The sequence below is a fragment of the Capra hircus genome, chromosome 11 (assembly GCF_001704415.2).
Source record: "Capra hircus breed San Clemente chromosome 11, ASM170441v1, whole genome shotgun sequence".
Lineage (NCBI taxonomy): Eukaryota > Metazoa > Chordata > Mammalia > Artiodactyla > Bovidae > Capra > Capra hircus.
The window spans coordinates 74204071-74224997 of NC_030818.1; the positions used below are offsets into that span (position 1 = coordinate 74204071).

At 37.1% G+C, this 20927-nt stretch overlaps 1 protein-coding gene across 6 annotated transcripts in view; it reads right to left on the bottom strand.

The window, feature by feature from the left end:
- NCOA1 (nuclear receptor coactivator 1) overlaps nucleotides 1–20927 on the bottom strand; it is a 218146-nt gene that overhangs the window by 50091 nt on the left and 147128 nt on the right. For all 6 annotated transcript variants that reach the window (XM_018055562.1, XM_018055561.1, XM_018055564.1 and 3 more), the window contains exons 10-13: nucleotides 17834–17974; nucleotides 7559–7706; nucleotides 4938–6258; nucleotides 1662–1842 (exon numbers count right to left, since the gene is read on the bottom strand). In XM_018055562.1, the coding sequence (XP_017911051.1) occupies nucleotides 1662–1842; nucleotides 4938–6258; nucleotides 7559–7706; nucleotides 17834–17974 (1791 nt within the window). The remainder of the gene's footprint in view (nucleotides 1–1661; nucleotides 1843–4937; nucleotides 6259–7558; nucleotides 7707–17833; nucleotides 17975–20927) is intronic.

A 20927-nucleotide genomic window follows, 5' to 3' on the forward strand; every position in this document is an offset into this window, starting at 1 on the left:
TCCCACAACAGAAGGGGAAGGACCAGGATCGAACCAATCAATTCACAAACTCTTATTTTATCTCCTTTTGGCCTTATACCTCATTGTTTCCCTACCTGTGCCTGATATCCCAGAGTCTAGAGTCTAATTTCAATTAGAAGACTTCTGAAATCATTTCATCTAATTCTTATGTTATAATAATAAAAGAGCTGAATCACTGGAAAAGACCCGACTCACTGGAAAAGACCCCAGTACTAGGAAGGATCGAAGGCAGGAGGAGAAGGGGACGACAGAGGCCGAGACAGTTGGATGGCCTCACCAACTCAACGGACATGAGTCTGAGCAAGCTCCAGGAGATGGTGAAGGACAGGGGAGCCTGGCGTGCTGCAGTGTGTGGGATCACAAAGAGTCGGGCATGACTTAAAACAACTGAACAACAACAAATCTTTATTTTGTAGATAAAGAGAATGAGGCTCAGAACATTCTTTTGCTGAAGGTATAGCTGTTATTAATAATAAATGGGAAATGTGAGACTTAAACCTAGGCTCCTGCTCTCATCTGGTGTTCTGGTCAGCTGAAAAACTGCTTCCCAAAATGTCAGAGATGATCTGAGGTTTTTTTTCCAAATGCCTAGAAATCTTGGCAAGCTTTCAGGAATTGTGTCATGATAGCTAAAAGCTGAGGTATGACTGAAATAAACAAGCCCCACATCTGGTCCCATGAGATGAGGGATAGGCAAATTTTGAAAGTGAGCTGGTTAGTCTCCTTTACTTTCAAGGTCACACAATGGAATTATCACCACTATTTTTTTCAACTTCAAATCTGACAGGTGAAAATAATATAATAGCTCTATCTTCATGAACTGGAAATACACTATTCAAAGTGTCTCTTAAGTAGGAAAATATTAACGTGGGCGAGAGCAGTCATGACCTATTTCAACACAGTTGTCTCCACGAAAAACTCATTCTGTGGGGTGACACATATTACTTGACAAAAGGAATTCCATAATCAAGGAAAGTTTGGTAAATGTTGGGTTAAAGGAATATTTAAATTTAAATCATAAGATAGGCAACAAGGATGTATTATACAACATGGGGAATATAGTCAATATTCTATAATAATTGTAAATGGAGTGTAAACTTTAAAAAATGTGTAATTTTTTAAAGAATTAAAAAATAAACTGGTATGAAGAAAAGCAAAAAAATTAAAAAACTAAACTAGTTTCTCTAACACAGGACTTCATAAAACCTCTAATATACACTAAGGAATGGTATATATGTCATGAAGCATTTATCCAGTATATGTCAGCACAAAATACTTTTCTTCACAATTTATGGAACTAGTGTTCAAGAAAGACACTTTGGAAACATAATCTGACCCAACATTATACTTCTGAAAGTCCTACTCTGGAAGGGTTGGGTGAGAACATAAAATTACTCTTAATATCAACTGCTCACCTTAAAATTACCTATTAAAAAGTAGAGACTATACTATAACTTAAAATACACAAGATGAGTGACATTCATATATCTAAAATCAACTATATACTACTTACTGTGGCATTAATGAAAAGATACTTCACTCCCAATAAACAAAAGGTCCACACAATAATTATGAGAGACAAAGCTCTAATCCATATCATCATTAAACATTTAAAATGAAGTTCTGTCCCCAACACATACTGTTCAGCCTGGAAGTGGGCCTGGCAGTGGTGGACTGAAGTGCAGATGGCAGGATCTCTGATTTGATGGCCACATTGGTGACTGCACCATCCATCCTCTCTGTCTCACATAAGCCTGGCAATTGTGGTGCCTTCTCCAGCGTGGGTAGTAACTGATCAAACTGGTCAAGGTCAGCTGTAAACTAAGAACGGAAACCAAAGTTAGAGGAAGCACATTCTACACTTTCACCTGAAAGAAAGTAGAAAACAAGTTGTTCCTTTAAAATATATGAATTGAGTGTGACTATGAGAGAATGAAGAAAGAAGAAATAATTAGAAAGACTGGGGCCTCGATGAAATAGCATGACCTAACACTGGAACAAAATGTGGAAGTTTATGGTACTGATACACTGCAGGATATAAGGCAACATACACACACTGCTTATCTATTATATTTTGGTATAAAATGTCACACTGGAAAAAGACTGAACTGGAAAGAGATATTGAGAGCACTCTGCTAATGACAATGACATCATGAGTGATTTTTTCCTGTCATATTTTTCAAAATTTTATAAAATGGTTACTTTATGAAGGAGTAAAAAATATATTTACATTGACATACTTTTTAAAAATAATTTCTTAAAGTTTGCAAAATTTTTTTAATGAATATTAGCTTCAAATATCCCAGAAAGGTCACTTCCCATTTAAAGACTTAACAGAGTAGGAAATGTATTTTCTATCATAGGTAGGGAGTTCTTACATCTGTCTGTGGCTAGGCATAGGAGAAAATTGACCTTTATTTCGCAACATTATTCCATGACAGTTACTTGAAGATAATTCATAAACATAAAATGTCTAGCTGTTTGGGTTTTATTACTTGATTCAACTAAAATTTCTTCCTAGATTGTAGAATTATATGTACATATTTTTTTAAACGTCTGGCTTCTTTCACATTACATTTCTGAAGTTTAGACATGCTGTTCCAGGTAGTAGCAGTTCATTTTGTTTCTGTTGCTGAATAGTGTCCCACTGTATGAATATGCTACAATATATATTTATCAATTCTAGTGACGGATTTGGGAATTTTTCTGGTTTGGGGCTAATGTAAGTAAAACTACTATGACTATTTTTAAACACATCTTTTGTGGCATGTGCAAAAACTACTAATCAAAAAGGAAAAAACTGACAATTTGGAGTCTACATTAAAATGAAGAACTTCACTTCATCAAAAAGCACCATTAACAGAGAGAAAAGGCAAGACACAGTATAGAGAAGACATCTGTAAATATATAACCAATAAATGACTCGCCCAAAATGTGTGAAGAACTCTTACATATCAATAGGAAAAATACAACATATTGGGAAAATGGGCAAAACACTTCAACAGACTATTTACAAAAGAAAACATTCAAATGACCAATAAATACTTATTGTGTGCTAAATCGCTTCAATAATGTACAACTGTTTGTAACCCGATGGACTGTAGCCAACCAGGCTCCACTGTCCATGGGATTCTCCAGGCAAGAATACTGGAGTGGGTTGCCATCCCCTCCTCCAGGGGATCTTCCCGACCCAGGGATCGAACCTGTATTTCTGTCTCCTGCATTGGCAGGAGGGTTCTTTACTACTAGTGCCACTTGGGAAGCCCAGATATTTATTAGGGGAAGGCAAATTAAAACTATGAAGTATCACTACACAGATCCCAGAATGGCTAGAAGTTAAAAAGATAGACAACACCAAGTATTAATAAGGACATGGAACAACTAGAAGGAATTCTCATACCCTGGAAAAACTGGCATTATCTGCTAAAGATGAACACACACATATTTTATGATCCTGTAATTCCACTCCCCAGGTATAAACTCAGCAGAAGTGCATGTATGTACACCAAAACAGATGTGCCAAGATAGTGTACAATGGCATTTTCTTGAAGCTGTTACTTTTGAAGTCAATTTTAAAGACTGAGAATTTTAATGTTATTTAAAGCTATTATTCAGCTTAGAAACATGACATTAGTTTAGCTGTACCAAGAAACATAGGACAACCTTCTCGAAGAGTATATGTGTAAAGAAATAACCAAAACAGTGTTATTACAAATAGTAAATAGAGACAATACAGAGACTCTGAGCATTCGAGGAAAAGAATGTCTAACTAGAGCTACTGCAGGAAGCTTTACAGAAATGATTGTGTACTGTGTGTGAACGATTGTGAACTGTGTTTAAAGGATGAGTAGAAGTTCAGCAGACATAGAAAAGAGAGCAAAGCAGAAGATGCTTAGAAGAGATATGGCTTATCCCAGGAATAGGAAGGGCTTCCATGTACCTAGAATGTAGTATGCCTCAGAGAAGAGAGAGGCTTCTGGAAGATGAGGGCAAAAAATCAAGCTGACTCAAGAAACTCTACGATCTATACATACTAAGTGTGAATTTGGTTTCACAAGGAAGAATCTTATTAATAAACTGCTTTGTAAAATACATTTTCAGCTATTTCATGGATGTCTATATTCTTTCTAAATAATGCATAAGCTTCTAGTGGGGAGGAATAACATTTTATGCTTTTCTTAAATTCCTTCAGAATCCACTGCAATTATTCAATAAATGAAGCTGCCTATCACTTTTCACCACCCGCTACCCCAGCCTAAACAAAGAGGTTCCTGATCCATAAGAATTTACACAAAGGTTTATTTGGATTTACTTCTGTTTCAGAGCATGTTATATACCCTACTATCCGGAATACTCAAAGTCTCTATCTGATGGGGGCTGGGGGTTGAGAGTGGTTAGAGTAAGAAGGAAAATGACTTTAGAAAATGTTTCAAAGGAAATTAAATAGCAAAGCAAGCCAGACTAGGCACCCGTGTCCACCTCCTCACATTTCTCTCTCATTTCACTTACATTGGCGGTTCCCAAACTTAGTTACCTATCAGAGTTCTCTGGGAAGTCTTTAAAATACAAGTTTCTGGGCTCTATTCTGAAAGAGCTGGATTTAATAGGTGGAGAGATGAGAGGAGGGGGCATAGAAGGTATTTTCTCTAAAATCTCCAAAGATGTGAACTCTGACTTTATCGAAAGAAACATCTACTTTCTTAGAATGCCACACTAAATTCTGTAACCCTCCAAGGTTCCAAAGAGAACTTTTGAGGGCATCCTGTGGATTTTCAACCATTGGTATTAGTCTTTTAATATGTGCCCAATGGATAGGGCAAAACATAGCCTGAATCCAAATATAATCTATGCATGGAACAAAATAAAAGAAAAAAATAACTAGGAATGTTCATTCTATGAAGTAAAGAATTACCTACCTGGCTCTGTGACTCCAGTTTAATTTCCTCAGGAGCAGGTTTGGTCATGGGGGCTGGGTTTGTGTTACAAGGATCCATCTGCTCTTTCTTTTCCACCTTCACCTTTACATCATCCAGGCTCAGGTTCGGAGTGGATCTTAAATCTTTCTCATCTTTATCTAAAAGGTAGCGTAGGAGCTGATGGTCTTTTGATTCTTTTTTCTTGGAGGCATCCAGTTCCAGTTTTACACTGGAATTTCCCTGGACCTGTCCAGTCACTGACACAGAAGCAGATGCACTGTCCTTCTTATCAGGCTCCACCGACAAAGTTGTGATATCCGAGGGGCTACCCTCCTGTAAGAGACGGTGTAGGATTTTGTGCCGCTCGGTCAGTGAGCTATGAGAGGAGGGGCAAGAACCACTTGAAGAGTTAGTAGAGGCAGAGGTGGAAGTGCCTGTGCAAGAGAGTACCTCTTTGCAACTTGTGTCTATATCAGCATGCCGTAACTGCTGCTCTGCAGTCGTTGTCAAAAGCTGCACTAGTTTGTGACTGGTTTGAGAGTATTTATTGTCTCCATCTGAGAGTCTGTCATTGTTATGTAGAAGCCCAGAATCCAGAGGTTTGCTGTCATTAGAGCTGTTGTCAGACTGAATCATTTCATTTAAAATGGATGCAATCTCTTTGTTATCTTTGGATTCAGCTTTTGCTGGTTGTATATTTAATCTGCTAGGTGAATTCTGTGAGCTCATCTGCCTGAGGACTGGAGAGCTGGCAGAGAAGCCAACAGAGTTATTGGGTCCTTCATTCATACTCTGTAAAGGTGTTACTGGGATGTTTGAATAGGATCGGTTACTATTATTACAGGCAGTACTTGTCATGCTAACAGGGGAGCTTAATGTCGGAATATTAGGAGGAAATGAATTGTTTGGCATCCTGGGCCTTGTTGCCAATCCAGAACTAACTTGTCTCCTTGGAGACATGAACTGTGCAAGGGATATTCCTGTACCTTCCATAGGGGAATTATTGAGGTTTAAAGGGGGATTAGTGCTCTGGGAACTGGCCTGTCCCTGGTTTAAGGCAACACTGGCTACAATCTGATTTCCAGGTGAGCATCCAAAACTCCCTTGGCTGTTGCTAGAATTGCTATGACTGCTGCTATGAAGGTCTGAGCTCTGCTGGCGGTTTACTCTGGTGGGTACCATGTTGCTGTTGGATGGCGGCAAGGTAGATGAACGGGCCACACCGTGAGCTGGAGAGATACTGGGATTGACGGAAGGGTTTACCCGGGGCACTGACATTCCAGGATTAGTGTCATCTTGAGGAGAAAGACCACTGTGTTCCCTAGACAGGGGAAAAGACATTCAGACATCGTCATTGGTTTCCATTATAATATTTTATGAAGCACATTATAAGACAAGACCATTAACCTCAATAATGTTGCAAACTATCAAGTAAAAAGCTTCTGTATTAGTTTAAACTAAAGAAAACAGTGGACTGTTAGTACCATGGTGAAATGTTAGAACACTTCATGGGAAAATAATGTTTAAGATACTGCACATTTGATAATAGTTAAATGCGCAAGAAATCTTTCCTGGCCTTGGAAAACTTCCAATATATATACTTTAAAACTTTACAAAAGTTAATACAAATAATTAACACTACATCAGACTTTTGGTGGAAAGAGAAACTTCCCACACTTCTGGTTACAAAGTATTTACTCATGACTCCCTTTATTATAGCTTTCAAGTATTTCAACTCCAAAGAGGAAGACTGGGTAAGGAAAATACTGTGTCACTGATGTAAAAATTAAAAAGGGTGACATGCAGACATAGCAGATGTTTTGAAAGAGAAATCACAATATGAAAAAAAGAACTGTGCTAATTCCACTCACAAGCATAAATTAAACTAAAATTAGAAAAAGCAGAATACTGAATTCAGATTTTCATCAAGTTCTTTTACTCAAATCCATAATTAGGACAACAGATTTGTGACTGGTATTACCATGTTCCAATAAGCAAATATATCAGATGAGGGAAAGATGAAGTGAGGGAAAATGTCTTTGTTTTTGTTTAATGCTAAATTTTAAATAGTTGTAAATGTAGTCTTGAATAATTCATAGGAAAAAAGAATGGTTTCATGAATTTACCATATATAATAGTGTAAAACACATTTTGAGAGGAGAACAAATTAGAGGCAGTGACATTCAAATATCTCAAGTTGATAGTTAAATAATTTGTATCTTGGGAAACTGTCAACTTGAACTCAGAAGCCACTGAGTTTTGCCTTAATGAAAATAAAGCACTTTTAAAATTAAAAAAAAAACAATACTAATAAACTTGAATCTTTTATAAGACCATAAGTTTATATATGGAAAGCTGGACAGTTTTAGCCATCTTTTTGGTTTTTATCCCTAAAGCATATATTCAGGCACACCTTTCCTTTCTCCCTTTTTGAACAACAAAGCTATTGTTAGGCGACAAAACTATAAAACTCAGTATGGATATATTGATTATATTCTCACCATGCTAGTTAAATGCCTAATGTAAAACTCGTTTTCTAGCCATCAAGAGTATAAAACTTTCTTCTCTAAGAAGAGATATGTGAACTGACTTATTTCATATGAAACTCTCCAAATAAGTACCTGTCGATGATATGAATTCCCATGATGAAAGGTTGCATGTCTGGACTTTGAGGGTAGCAAAGTTTACACTTGGTGTGGGCGCTAAGCATTGTCCCATCATTCAATATGAATCTATAGGATGGGCTGGAGGCAGTGCCACGAGTCATCACTGTTTCAAACAAAAGAGAAACCTAGTTAAAATGCTGACACTTACACTTTGGGCAGAGGAGAGTTACCAAGCCTCATTTCTACCTAGAACCTCATTTAAATGTCCTTCCAATTGCTACCTGCTCAGACTCTAGGTATGCTTCAGATAAAGCAGATATCTGAGGGGGGGAAATGATTCGGGGTGAAATATACAGTCTGAAGACAAGTTTTAATTCAGTTCTACTTGAATGGGTGCCTCCTCACAGAAGTTGTGATTATGAAGAAACCACAAACCACAAAAAAGTCAACCTAATCTTTCCCTATAATGCAGCAGCTCCTTAAATTTATTTTATAAAAGACCGAGAAGTAACTTTCTCCTCTCTCCTTTCCAGTATTATCTCTAACAAGCTTTTCTACCCCTTTAGCAGGCTGATTTTTAAAAACATCTTTATTGAGATATCAACAAAGCACAAAATTCACCAAGTTTTGATTAGTTTGCAGAACTCTTTAACTGAAATTCAAATTTAGTTTTTCACTCAGGAATGTGAATCAAAAAGATCCATCCTGACAAATTATTCTAGTCATATACATTATTTTTGATGTTTGAATTTAGTTTACTAATAAGCAAATTAATAATAAAGCCTCTGATTACTAATACAGAATAAAACCTAGATTTATTCAAACCAAGGCAATTGAATCACTATCTACACAACATGACTTACATTTGTCTTAAGGCTTTATTAACAACAGATGAAACTCTAACTCTACTGGTTGATTTTTACAAAATACATAAAGACTACACCAGACTACTAAATAAGAAAATGTCATCAGTGTTTCAGTAATACAATAGAATTCTTTTTTAAGGAAGATTTAATAGATAGATTCAGCTATACCAAGATTAAAAATCATATTCACTTAAATATAAGAATTATTACCACAAATGACTATATAATTTAGCCTGTAATAAATGTTAGTCCTATTTTCAAAGACATTTTAGAAAGAGCTTCAATCACACTTTAAAGACATATGAAAAAGACAAAATGACCAATTGATAATTTTTGAAGCTACATATTACTTTAAGCAACAAGAAGACAGGCTCTATTTTATTGTCTTGGGTACACCATGTAAACTGAAGAGGGCATACTCTGCTGGAAATCTATTACATGCATAAATCTCCCTCAGTACCAAAATCAGGATATAAACTTAATTGCAAGGATTTCTTACCCATCTGGCAGTTTCAGCCAAATCTTGGCACATTTACCAAATAAAATATGGAAAAATTTAGTATCTAGTGAAATAATAAATGATAAAAAAGTCTTTAATGAAAACCAGTAATTTCTGTGTAAGGATATAAGTTAAATGTTTGCTATGACAAAGCCCTAAAAAATATTAACAATTCCCATCTGTCAATATCTTTTGACAATATATTTTGGAAAAAACAGTTGTAACAAAAAGGTGGTATTTTAAGATAAATTATTAGTGTGGGACAATGAGAAAGTTATAAATATATAAATATATACTTAGTTATAAATATATACAAAGGGCAAGAAAAGATACAATATGTATTTCATGTTATTTTGCTTATGTCATTCTATTTCCTCATCAGTATTTCTCATTAGGATCATTCTGCTGAAACATTCATTGGCTCTTCACCATTGAGCTCATTGTCCAATATGGTAGTCATCAGTCACTATCATAATGTGGAAAATGAAATTTAAAATTAAATGAAATTTAAAGTTCAGTTCCTTATTCACATCGCCGCATGTCAGGTACTCAATAGATGGATGTGGCTAGAGACTACAATATTGCACAATATAGCTCCATACATATAATTTCATTTTGCATTTCCAATCTTATTCTTCATTATTTCCTAAATATCTCTTCTATGGCTCTTTGAGTAGGAGTAGATAACCTTTTATACATTTATTTTTCTTCTTCAGGTAGAATAAACATGAGTTAATACTATGTCCCATTCTTGTTTTCCACTCTCCATTGAAACTACAATGCTTTGCAGATACAGTTGAACTCATCTCACACGCTAGTAAAGTAATGCTCAAAATTCTCTAAGCCAGGCTTCAGCAATATGTGAACCGTGAACTTCCAGATGTTCAAGCTGGTTTTAGAAAAGGCAGAGGAACCAGAGATCAAATGGCCAACATCTGCTGGATCATCGAAAAAGCAAGAGTTCCAGAAAAAACATCCATTTCTGCTTTATTGACTATGGCAAAGCCTTTGACTGTGTGGATCACAATAAACTGTGGAAAATTCTGAAAGAGATGGGAATACCAGACCACCTGACATGCCTCTTGAGAAATCTGTATGCAGGTCAGGAAGCAATAGTTAGAACTGGACATGGAACAACAGACTGGTTCCAAATAGGAAAAGGAGCATGTCAAGGCTATATATTGTCACCCTGCTTATTTAACTTATATGCAGAGTACATCATGAGAAACACTGGGCTGGAAGAAGCACAGGCTGGAATCAAGATTGCCGGGAGAAATATCAATAACCTCAGATATGCAGATGACACCACCCTTATGGCAGAAAGTGAAGAGGAACTAAAAAGCCTTTTGATGAAAGTGAAAGAGGAGAGTGAAAAAGCTGGCTTAAAGCTCAACATTCAGAAAACAAAGATCATGGCATCTGGTCCCATCACTTCATGGGAAATAGATGGGGAAACAGTGGAAACAGTGTCAGACTTTATTTTTTTGGGCTCCAAAATCACTGCAGATGGTGACTGTAGCCATGAAATTAAAAGACACTTACTCCTTGGAAGAAAAGTTATGACCAACCTAGATAGCATGTTGAAAAGCAGAGACATTACTTTGCCGGCTAAGTTCTGTCTAGTCAAGGCTATGGTTTTCCAGTGGTCATGTATGGATGTGAGAGTTGGACTGTGAAGAAGGCTGAGCGCCGAAGAATCGATGCTTTTGAACTGTGGTGTTGGAGAAGACTCCTGAGAGTCCCTTGGACTGCAAGGAGATCCAACCAGTCCATTCTAAAGGAGATGAGCCCTGGGTGTTCTTTGGAAGGAATGATGCTAAAGCTGAAACTCCAGTACTTTGGCCACCTCATGCGAAAAGTTAACTCATTGGAAAAGAGTCTGATGCTGGGAGGTACTGGGGACAGGAGGAGAAGGGGATGACAGAGATGGCTAGATGGCATCACCGACTCGATGGATGTGAGTCTGAGTGAACTCTGGGAGTTGGGGATGGACAGGGAGACCTGGCGTGCTGCGATTCATGGGGTCGCAAAGTGTCGGACACGACTGACCAACTCAACTGAGTACATATTTGCTAATTGAAATTCAACTTGAATTTCATCTCAATAGGTTAATATTGATTTGTTAATACTGATCAACTACTACCATTTTTCTTTAAAGGACAGATTTTAAATCTTACCTATCTTCTCAAATGCTTATATTGTATTTTATGTTTCTGTCTGCGTAGAAATCCAGATTTACTTTTGTAATGAAAATTATTGGAGACAAATTTCTTGACTTATTGACACGCCCTGTAAAGTGAGAAAGAACTAGAATCTCGGAGAACATTAACATGGAAACATTAAGATACTTGGGCTTCCCAGGTGTGCCAGCGGTAGAAAAACCCCTGCCAATGCAGGAGATATAAGAGATGTTTGTTTGACCCCTGGGTCAGGAAGATTCCCTGGTGAAGGGCACGGCAACCCATTATTCTTGCCTGGAGAATCCCATGGACAAAGAAGCCTGGTAGACTGCAAAGAGTCACCAGGGTTGCAAAGAGTCGGACTTGACTAAATTGACTGAAGCATGCATTAAGATAATTTATGTGGATTACAGAAACATCAAGAGTTCTTTGGTAACTATGCTGCCTTAATTTGGAAGATGCTAAATTAATGAAAATTCTAAAATTGAGGAAACTCTACTAACTTAATACAGGAAAATTATTACAAGTTTTTTTCTTTTTACAGTTTAGGTTTTGAAGTTAAATGGTTTATTTTGGATAACAATGTACAGAATAAGACTCGGGAAAGGAAAGCAGCACAGATCAATGAAAAGAATAAAAGCCTAGGAATCAGATTTAGGTATGAACTCTGACTCTCTCATTTACAAGTTTAGAACTTAATAATACAAATTAACCTTTGCCCACTATCACTAAAACGGAGCCAGTTTACTGTGAGATAATACCTAGCATGGAGCCTGGTATATAGCAGGTACCTAATGGATATTTCCTGAATAAATACCAAAGAAAAAACAAACAACAAATACGTAGCTTCCAAAGTACTTGTGTCCTGCGTCACACTCACATTCGGCCAATACCAAGATACTTCTTATACTAATAGTTTCAACTCTGTATAACAATCTAAAATTTTGAATTAAGATGTGAGTATTGGAGCCATAGGGCTTCTCTAGTGGCTCACACAGTAAAGAATCTGCCTGCAATGCAGGAGATTTGGGTTTGATCCCTAGGTAGGGAAGATCCTCTGGAGAAGGAAGATATTAAGAATAGGTGCCAACAATACACTGAAGAACTATACAAAAAAGGTTTTAATGACCCAGATAACCATGATGGTGTGGTCAGTCACCTAGAGCCAGACATCCTGGATTGTGAAGTCAAGTGGGCCTTAGGAACCATTACCTCAAACAAAGCTAGTAGAGGTGATAGAATTCCAGCTGAGCTATTTCAAATCCTAAAAGTTGGTGCTGTAAAAGTGCTGCACACAATATGTCAATAAATTTGGAAACCTCAGCAGTGGCCACAGGACTGGAAAAGTTTAGTTTTCATTTCAATCCCAAAGAAGGGCAATGCCAAATAATGTTCAAACTACCACACAACTGCACTCATTTCACACGCCAGTGAAGTAATGCTCAAAATCCTTCAAGCTAGACTTCAACAGTACATGAACCAAGAACTTCCAAAGATAGAAGCTGGATTTAGAAAAGGCAGAGGAACCAGAGATCAGATTGCTAACATTTACTGGATCATAGAGAAAGCAACAGAATTCCAGAAGAACATCTATTTCTGTTTCTATTGACAATGCCAAACCTCTGACTATGTTTATCACAACAAACTGAGGAAAATTCCTAAAGAGATGGGAATACCAGACTATCTTACCTGCCTCCTGAGACCTGTATGAAGGTCAAGAAGCAACAGTAAGAACTGGACATGGAACACCAGACTGGTTCAAAATTGAGAAAGGGGTTTTCAAGGCTGAATATTGTGACCCCACATATTTAACTTATATGCAGAATACATCATGCAAAATGTTGGGATGGATGAATCACAAGCAGGAATCAAGATTGCCAGGAGAAATGTCAACAACCTCAGATACACTACATATACCTCAGATGATACCACTCATTAGGTGGAAGAGGAACTAAAGAGCCTCTCAATAAGAGTGAAAGAGGAGAATGAAAAAAACTGGCTTAAAACTCAACATTCAAAAGAGCATAAGATCACAGCATCCAGTCTCATCACTTCATGGCAAATAGAAGGGGACAAAGTGGAAATAGTGACAGATTTTACTTTCCTGGGCTCCAAAATCACTGCAGATGGTGACTGCAGCCATGAAATTAAAAGAGGCTTGCTTCTTGGGAGGAAAGCCATGACCAACCTAGACAGCATATTAAAAAGCAGAGACATCACTTTGCCGACAAAGGTCCATATAGTCAAAGCTACGGTTTTTCTAGTAGTCATGTGCAGATGTGAGAGCTGAACCATAAAGAAGGCTGAGTGCTGAACAACTGATGCTTTTGAATTGTGGTGCTGGAGAAGAGTCTTGGGAGTCCCTTGGACAGCAAGGAGATCAAACCAGTCAATCCTAAAGGAAATCAACCCTGAATATGTGCTGGAAGGACTAATGCTGAAGCTGAAGCTCCAATACTTTGGCCACCTGATGTGAAGAGCCAACTCACTGCAAAAGACTGTTTCTGGGAAAGACTGAGAGAAGGAGGAGAAGGGACAACCAAGGATGAGATGGTTGGATGGCATATCGATACAATGGATGTCAGTTTGAGCAAACTCCAGAAAAAAGTGAAGGACTTGGAGTCCTGGCGTTTTTAGTCCATGGGGTCACAAAGAGTCAGACTTGTCTTAGCAACTGAACAACGAGAGCCATAATTCTTTACAGGACTGACTGGTTAGAGTATTGCTCTACACGCCAAATTTTCTCCGTAAGTAGGACTGAGAAATGGACTAAACTATTCGGAATTACATTTGATCACAGATTCTGATCTTGTTTTCTGATTTAGCTTTGTCAGGTTTTGATCCTTGACCCTTGAGTTTTAGAATATTTAGTAAGGAGGGGTGATACTGATGTGGTAGTACTGACACCCCAGAAACTCTTCAAAGAATCTAGAAATCTGGTTTAACAACTGTCCCAAATGAATGTTATCAAGCACCTTAGGGAAACATTTAACCTAGACTTTTTTCTAAAAGAATGATTCTGAATTGAACTGAACTTAGGAAACTTTTTGAAACTATATAGCTACATGAACTTCCTCCCAGTTTAGGAAGTTCCTCAGGTGATCCTGATACCCATACAGCACCCCCTCACCTCCCGGTCTCAGTGGTGAACCACTCCTTTAATCTAGTTTATCCTGCAAGCTCCCACGTACTGTTTCGCTGAAATGTGTTTTCAATTTTTGATTCTGGAAAATAAAATGGTCAACACTCTTTAAAAGCAGTCTGTGAGCTGTCTCTGTCAAAAGCAGCTGAAAAACTAAGAACTTAAGTTTTTAATGCATATTAGGATTTTATACCAGCTGCTGCCTTTAAAAAGTAAGTTAAAGGCAGGAAAAAAAGACAGATGGAGGACCAATTTTCTTGTCTAAATATCAGATATGCAGATAACACCACCATTATGGCACAAAGTGAAGAACTAAAGAGCCTCTTGATGAAAGTGAAAGAGGAGAGTGAAAAGTTGGCTTAAAGCTCAACATTCAGAAAAACTAAGATCATGGTATCTGGTCCCATCACTTCATGGCAAATAGATGGGGAAACAGTGGCTGACTTTATTTTTCGGGGCTCCAAAATCACTGCAGATGGTGATGGCAGCCATGAAATTAAAAGACGCTTACTCCTTGGAAGGAAAGTTATGACCAACCTAGACAGCATATCGGAGAAGGCAATAGCACCCCACTCCAGTATTCTTGCCTTGAAAATCCCATGGACGGAGGAGCCTGGTAGGCTGTAGTCCATGGGGTTGCTAAGAGTCAGACACAACTGAGCGACTTTCCTTTCACTTTTCACTTTCATGCATCGGAGAAGGAAATGGCAACCCACTCCAGTGTTCTTGCCTGGAGAATCCCAGGGATGGGGGAGCCTGGTGGGCTTCCGTCTATGGGGTCGCACAGAGTTGGACACGACTGAAGCCACTTAGCAGCAGCAGCAGACAGCACATTAAAAAGCAGAGACATTACTTTGTCAACAAAGGTCCGTCTAGTCAAGGCTATAGTTTTTTCAGTAGTCATGTATGGATGTGAGAGTTGGACTATAAAGAAAGCTGAGCACAGAAGAATTGATGCTTTTGAACTGTGGTGTTGGAGATGACTCTTGAGAGTCCCTTGGACTGCAAGGAGATCCAACCAGTCCATCCTAAAGGAAATCAGTCCTGGGTGTTCATTGGAAGGACTGATGTTGAAGCTGAAACTCCAATATTTTGGCCACCTGATGTGAAGAGCTGACTTATTTGAAAACATCCTGATGTTGGGAAAGATTGAGGGCAGGAGGAAAAGGGGACGACAGAGGATGAGACAGTTAGATGGCATCACCGACTCAATGGACATGAGTCTGAGTGAACTTTGGGAGTTGGTGATGGACAGGGAGGCCTGGCGTGCTGCAATTCATGGGGTCACAAAGAGTCAGACACAACTGAGTGACTGAACTGAACTGATAGAGGTTTTACATTTTTAAAGTTTTACAGAAAATCAAGGATACAGTGGCATAATATTATGCCACTAAAGAACTATTAGTGATAGTTCTTTATACTATCCCTAGTGGAAAGGCAGCAAGGCAGCAAGGAAACTGCAAAGGCTATTTACATCTCTCTCCATTCTTAGCAGACCAGTAGTTCTCCAACTTGATGTACTTAAGCATCACCTTCAGAGCTTGTTTAAAATACATGGGCCCTCACCTGAGATTTTAATTCAGTACGCCAACATCTTTAATAGGTGATTCCCATGTAACTGTTTCATGGACCACATTTTTCTTACCAGGTTAGGTACTGATGAATACAACATATAAAAAAAAGATGCGCTCAATTCATAAATACTATTTGGCAAGTTGTCCAGAATCTCCATAACACTAGAGTCAGAGTCACATGAATTCTGGGCAATTTAACTCTAAGAAAAAAGTTATTTCTATTGAAAAATTTTTTTTTCTTAAAAAAGTAAAAGAAAAGGACATTAAGACATGACTAATGGAGAAGAGGTATTGAATTATATTTTTTTACATTTCTCTCTAAATTGCTTTACTTCATATGTTAATGATTAGTTACTTATTACACTTTAATCAATCTATTTTATAGAGAATTCCAATGGTTTAGAAACACATGATTTAAACCATGGCTCAATCACATATATGGGAAGCCTAACATTTGGACAATGAGACAATAATCTAATCCTGCTTTGCCTTGGTCATAATGTATATAAATTATAGGCAAGTAAAACTAAAAGTCTTTTAAGTAAGCCTTGGAAGGTTTAACTTATACAGTTAAGGTAAAAATCAAACAGAAGACAATCATATACCTCGGCACTTGAGGGAGTAAGTGGAGGCAGTGCTCTGAATCTCCTACTTACACAAAAGTCAAGTGCTATAGATATAGGGAGTCACAAAGTTTGCAATAGTTGCAAACTACTGGATGGCAATAGATGCTTTCTGCAATTGTTTCCAAACTTGACTGTACTTCAGGATTGCCTGGGGAACTTCTTGGTTATATCCATTGAAACACCATCTTTGGGGATGGTAAAAGTAAGAGGCCCACTGAAGGACCATTAGTCTGTACAAAGCTGTTCCAGAAGTAGACAGACTAGTGAGATTCATACAGATGGCTTTTCGGAAAAAAAAAAAATCAAGCTGCTTCCTTCACATACCATTAGGAAGCAGCTGACCAAAAACATAATGAATGAAAAATCATTTGTAAACTGAGGAAACCTAATGTAACAGGAAAATGTTAAAATTAAGAAAAGTGATAGAATAATGAAAAATATTTTTAAAATTGTTTTTCAGGAGTAGCCATACAAAGAGTTTCTTCCCAGAGAAATTGTTTACTTAGAGATTAGAGAATAAATTATAACGGGAAAGGTATATTAGGCTCCCATAATTTCATGACAATATTTTAAAATATATCAAAACTCCTTATCTTTGAATCTTTATAAATTTTCTGGCCTTAACTTTCAGCTAACTTTTCCTATTTTTCCTAAAATACTGTTAAGTTCCTTAAGGGTGGGAATATGGGAATATGCTTGTGTCATTTACTATGACATAGCAGTTGTTTAATTATTAATTAATAATTTCATATGACATAATTTTAACTTGAAACTCCCATGTGAGTCAGGAGATACTGGTACTGTAATGGTCATGAAGCACAGATCTACATGCATGATATAGATCTGTACTATATAAAAGCCTTTGACATGCTTGTTCTGCTTGGAGTGATCTTCTAAAAGGCAGACAAAAATAGCACTTCCTCTCTAAAGCCATCCCTGATTCTCAAGTCAGAATTAATTTTTTTCTTCTTTGGTTTTATCTTTATTATTATGGCCCAGGCCACATAGATCTTTAAAACAGTCATATATCCTCCCAATACAGTAGATTTTGAGCTCCTGGCAGCCAAAACCCTGCTTTGTCATCCTTGAATCCCTGGCACCTTACACAGTGTTCTACGTATGTGAAGAACTTGATACATGTCTGTTGAATGAATGAATGAATGAATGAGTGACCACCACATGATACCCTGTTCTTTAAAATGTGCATCCCAAAATTCAGTATCTACTCATGAATTACTTTGCTTACCCATTTCTTCCTTTCCTAAAACTGATTATTATAAAAACTAATTGCAATACTTGATAAGAAAATACTTATCAACCCATAGATTGTATATATGTTATTCAATATTAATAAAGAGCAAGGTTAATGAAAATAGCTGAGAGGAAAAAAAAAAACACCTTACCTTCTTGAAATAGTTGTCTGGCATAAGATGGCTCTCTGCCTTGAGGTTGGAAAAAAGCATAAATGCACTTTCTCACTAAATCTTCCCAGCCAGTTCTGCCAGCAGCTCTCAGGGAACTAGTATCAATAGAGATGATTTTACCTATACAAAGAATGAAAGCTTACATGTATGATAGCCTCCGGATATGTCATTCACATTTCAAGACTAATATGCATCTAAAAATATTCCGCTGCCTCTCAACTGCTTAATGGACAAAAGCACTAAAAAGCACTATTAATTTTTATTATATATAGTAACAGAGTATATCAGTGACATGAAAATACAAAATTGTTTTGGCCTTGGAGTGTGTTGTATCACATCATAAAATTCAATACCAATCAAGTATTAAAGTCATACCATAAAGACCCAAAGCTATGGATACTAATGTAGGTCAAACTTTTCTGGGTTGCTCTTTGGATCCTGCTATCTATATACTAATGACTTATTGTGGATGGAGAGGCAGAGATGAACTATATTATTTTGGTTTAAATTAATTTCCAGTAATTAAGTGAAGAGACTATGAGAAAGTAAGCAAGTCTTTCCTTTTCTACCTCCTCTTGAGTTGTAAACAATATTGCACTTAAGAGTAAAGACTGAAGGCAAAAAAAATTAAATCAGAAAAAGATAAGTGAGAACATTAAGATCTGCTAGGCTATCTGCAAACAGAACATATGCTTTATAAAATTTAGTGCTGATTTGATACTGTTATCACATTTAAATAAGTTTCCTGAATGATTATGCAAGAATTCAGGCAAATTATTTCTTAATTGGGGGCCATTTAATCCAGTTGGTGATTTTTCAGATCAGTTTTATTTTCTATAAATCTTGTATTCATATAAGATAATATAGGGGAGATATATACATATATGTGTATGTGTGTTAGATTATTAAGGTGAGACCTACAAAGCCTCATCCAATTTCAGAACTTGAATATTACCAAGATCATCAATACCACTCCACTAAGTGTGTACTCCACGCTTGTCACATCCCTCTGTCTTTATATTTTCCTGTCAATCTAGGCTGTTTCCAGTTTTTTGTCATTACAATCAATACTGCTATGAAAATCTTTCACATTTTCCATACTGCATGAGGTACATAAGTAGGAATAGAACTGCTGAGTCATAGGTTACATGAATGTTCAATTTTATATTAAACTGTCTCCCAGAAACTTTTATAAGAGTTAATCCAACATCCTCTCCACCGCTTGGTTTATGGTTATGGTCTAACTTTTGTATTTCCCTGATTAATAAGGCTGAATATTTCTCATGTTTATTCACCTCTCAAGTTTCCTCTTCTGTTGAACACCTGGCTGTCTTTTCTTCCTCTTCCTTTTTTTTCACACAATCAACTCAAATCTACTGTACTGTTTGTGCCTCTTTAACTAATCCCTTCTTTACATATTTATCTTGGCTTCTTTAGAAATAAAAGCTTTATTAGACCTCTATAAAGTAGGGTCTAGAATCTAATATACCCAAGTATGTCAGATCAGGTTGTCACCCAAGTCTTGGCATAAATGTAAAAAGAAAATAAATCAAAATTTAAATGAGGGAATTCTTGTTATTTTAGAACAGTTTGGGGACAGCCTGGTGAAGGCTGATTGAAACTATAGATAATTTTGGACTTCCTAAGAGTTTCAGTCATTCAATTTTTGTCTCATCACATAAGGGACTAAGAACTGGTTATAGCAGAGAATCCACTGTTATATAATCTTCAAATGCAATAATACTCCTCATATGCAGTGACAAAGGGAGGCCTGTGTGTGTGTGCTTATGTGTTCAAGTTCAGAATTAGGCCACATGAGAGCAATGAAGTCTGTAATTGTAGAAATGGAGGGTAGAAAGTAATTAAATTATCAATAATGGCAACGGAGAAGGCAATGGCACCCCACTCCAGCACTCTTGCCTGGAAAATCCCATGGACAGAGGAGCCTGGTAGGCTGCAAGTCCATGCGGTCGCTGAGAGTCGGACACGACTGAGAGACTTCACTTTCACTTTTCACTTTCATGCACTGGCAAGGGAAATGGCAACCCAATCCAGTGTTCTTGCCTAGAGAATCCCGGGGACAGGGGAGCCTGGTGGGAGGCCATCTATGGGGTCGCACAGAGTCGGACACGACTGAAGCGACTCAGCAGCAGCAATGGTAACAAATGATGAGTAATGTGATGAGTATCTTAGGAGGGAATCATAAATAGGATGACTTAGAATACTTCTGTTTGCTAGAGCAAAGTTTAACTAACAAACCAACCAAACCACTGTTCAACATTTCCAGGGAGAAAACTTTTTTTAAGGGACAAGAACCACTTCATGTAGAGTTGGAAGTACTGCTAAAATTTAAGGAATTAAATATCTGATACTTTTTATAACTAGTTTATGATTGTTTATTTAACTCAATCCCATGATATAATGCCAATTTTATATTTTAAGAATACTTCATATTATTTTGGTATCTTTATATTTTCTTTATACTGTATATTTTCTCTGGTATTTTTTGTGTGGTAACTGTGTACAGTACGGTAATGCCCTTTTAATAGTGCACTGGTGGAAGAAAACACAATATAAAGAAAGAATCCTATTTTAGAGCCTAAAGATACCTGTTCTCAGTAATTAGTTGCCTGGTTTTGGAAAAGTCACCATTCCCTAATGTGTAAAATGGGCAGGCTGGATTCTATAATCTCTGAGGTTCCCTCTAGATTTATGATTACTCCATGATTCAGAGCTTTTTAATTTTTACAAATTTATTCTAAAATCAGGCATATTAAGATTTTAATGCTGGGTCCTTGGTCAGAAACAAAACTACCAGTTGTATCATTGTTCCTATAGAAAAATACAGTCTTTTTTAAAAAACAATCTAATTTAGGATTCAGTTTATGGAAATACAATTGAAGAAAAGCTGAACTATATTGTTCCTAAATTATCCTCATAATTTTTAGGCCTCTCCTGTCTTCCACATTTATTCTGTGGACTAACCATCACCCCTTTCCAACAAGTTTTTATTCTGCTATCTCCCAAGCCCTCTTTGGTTTTACTGACACAAAAGATCAGCTATATTTTTTTA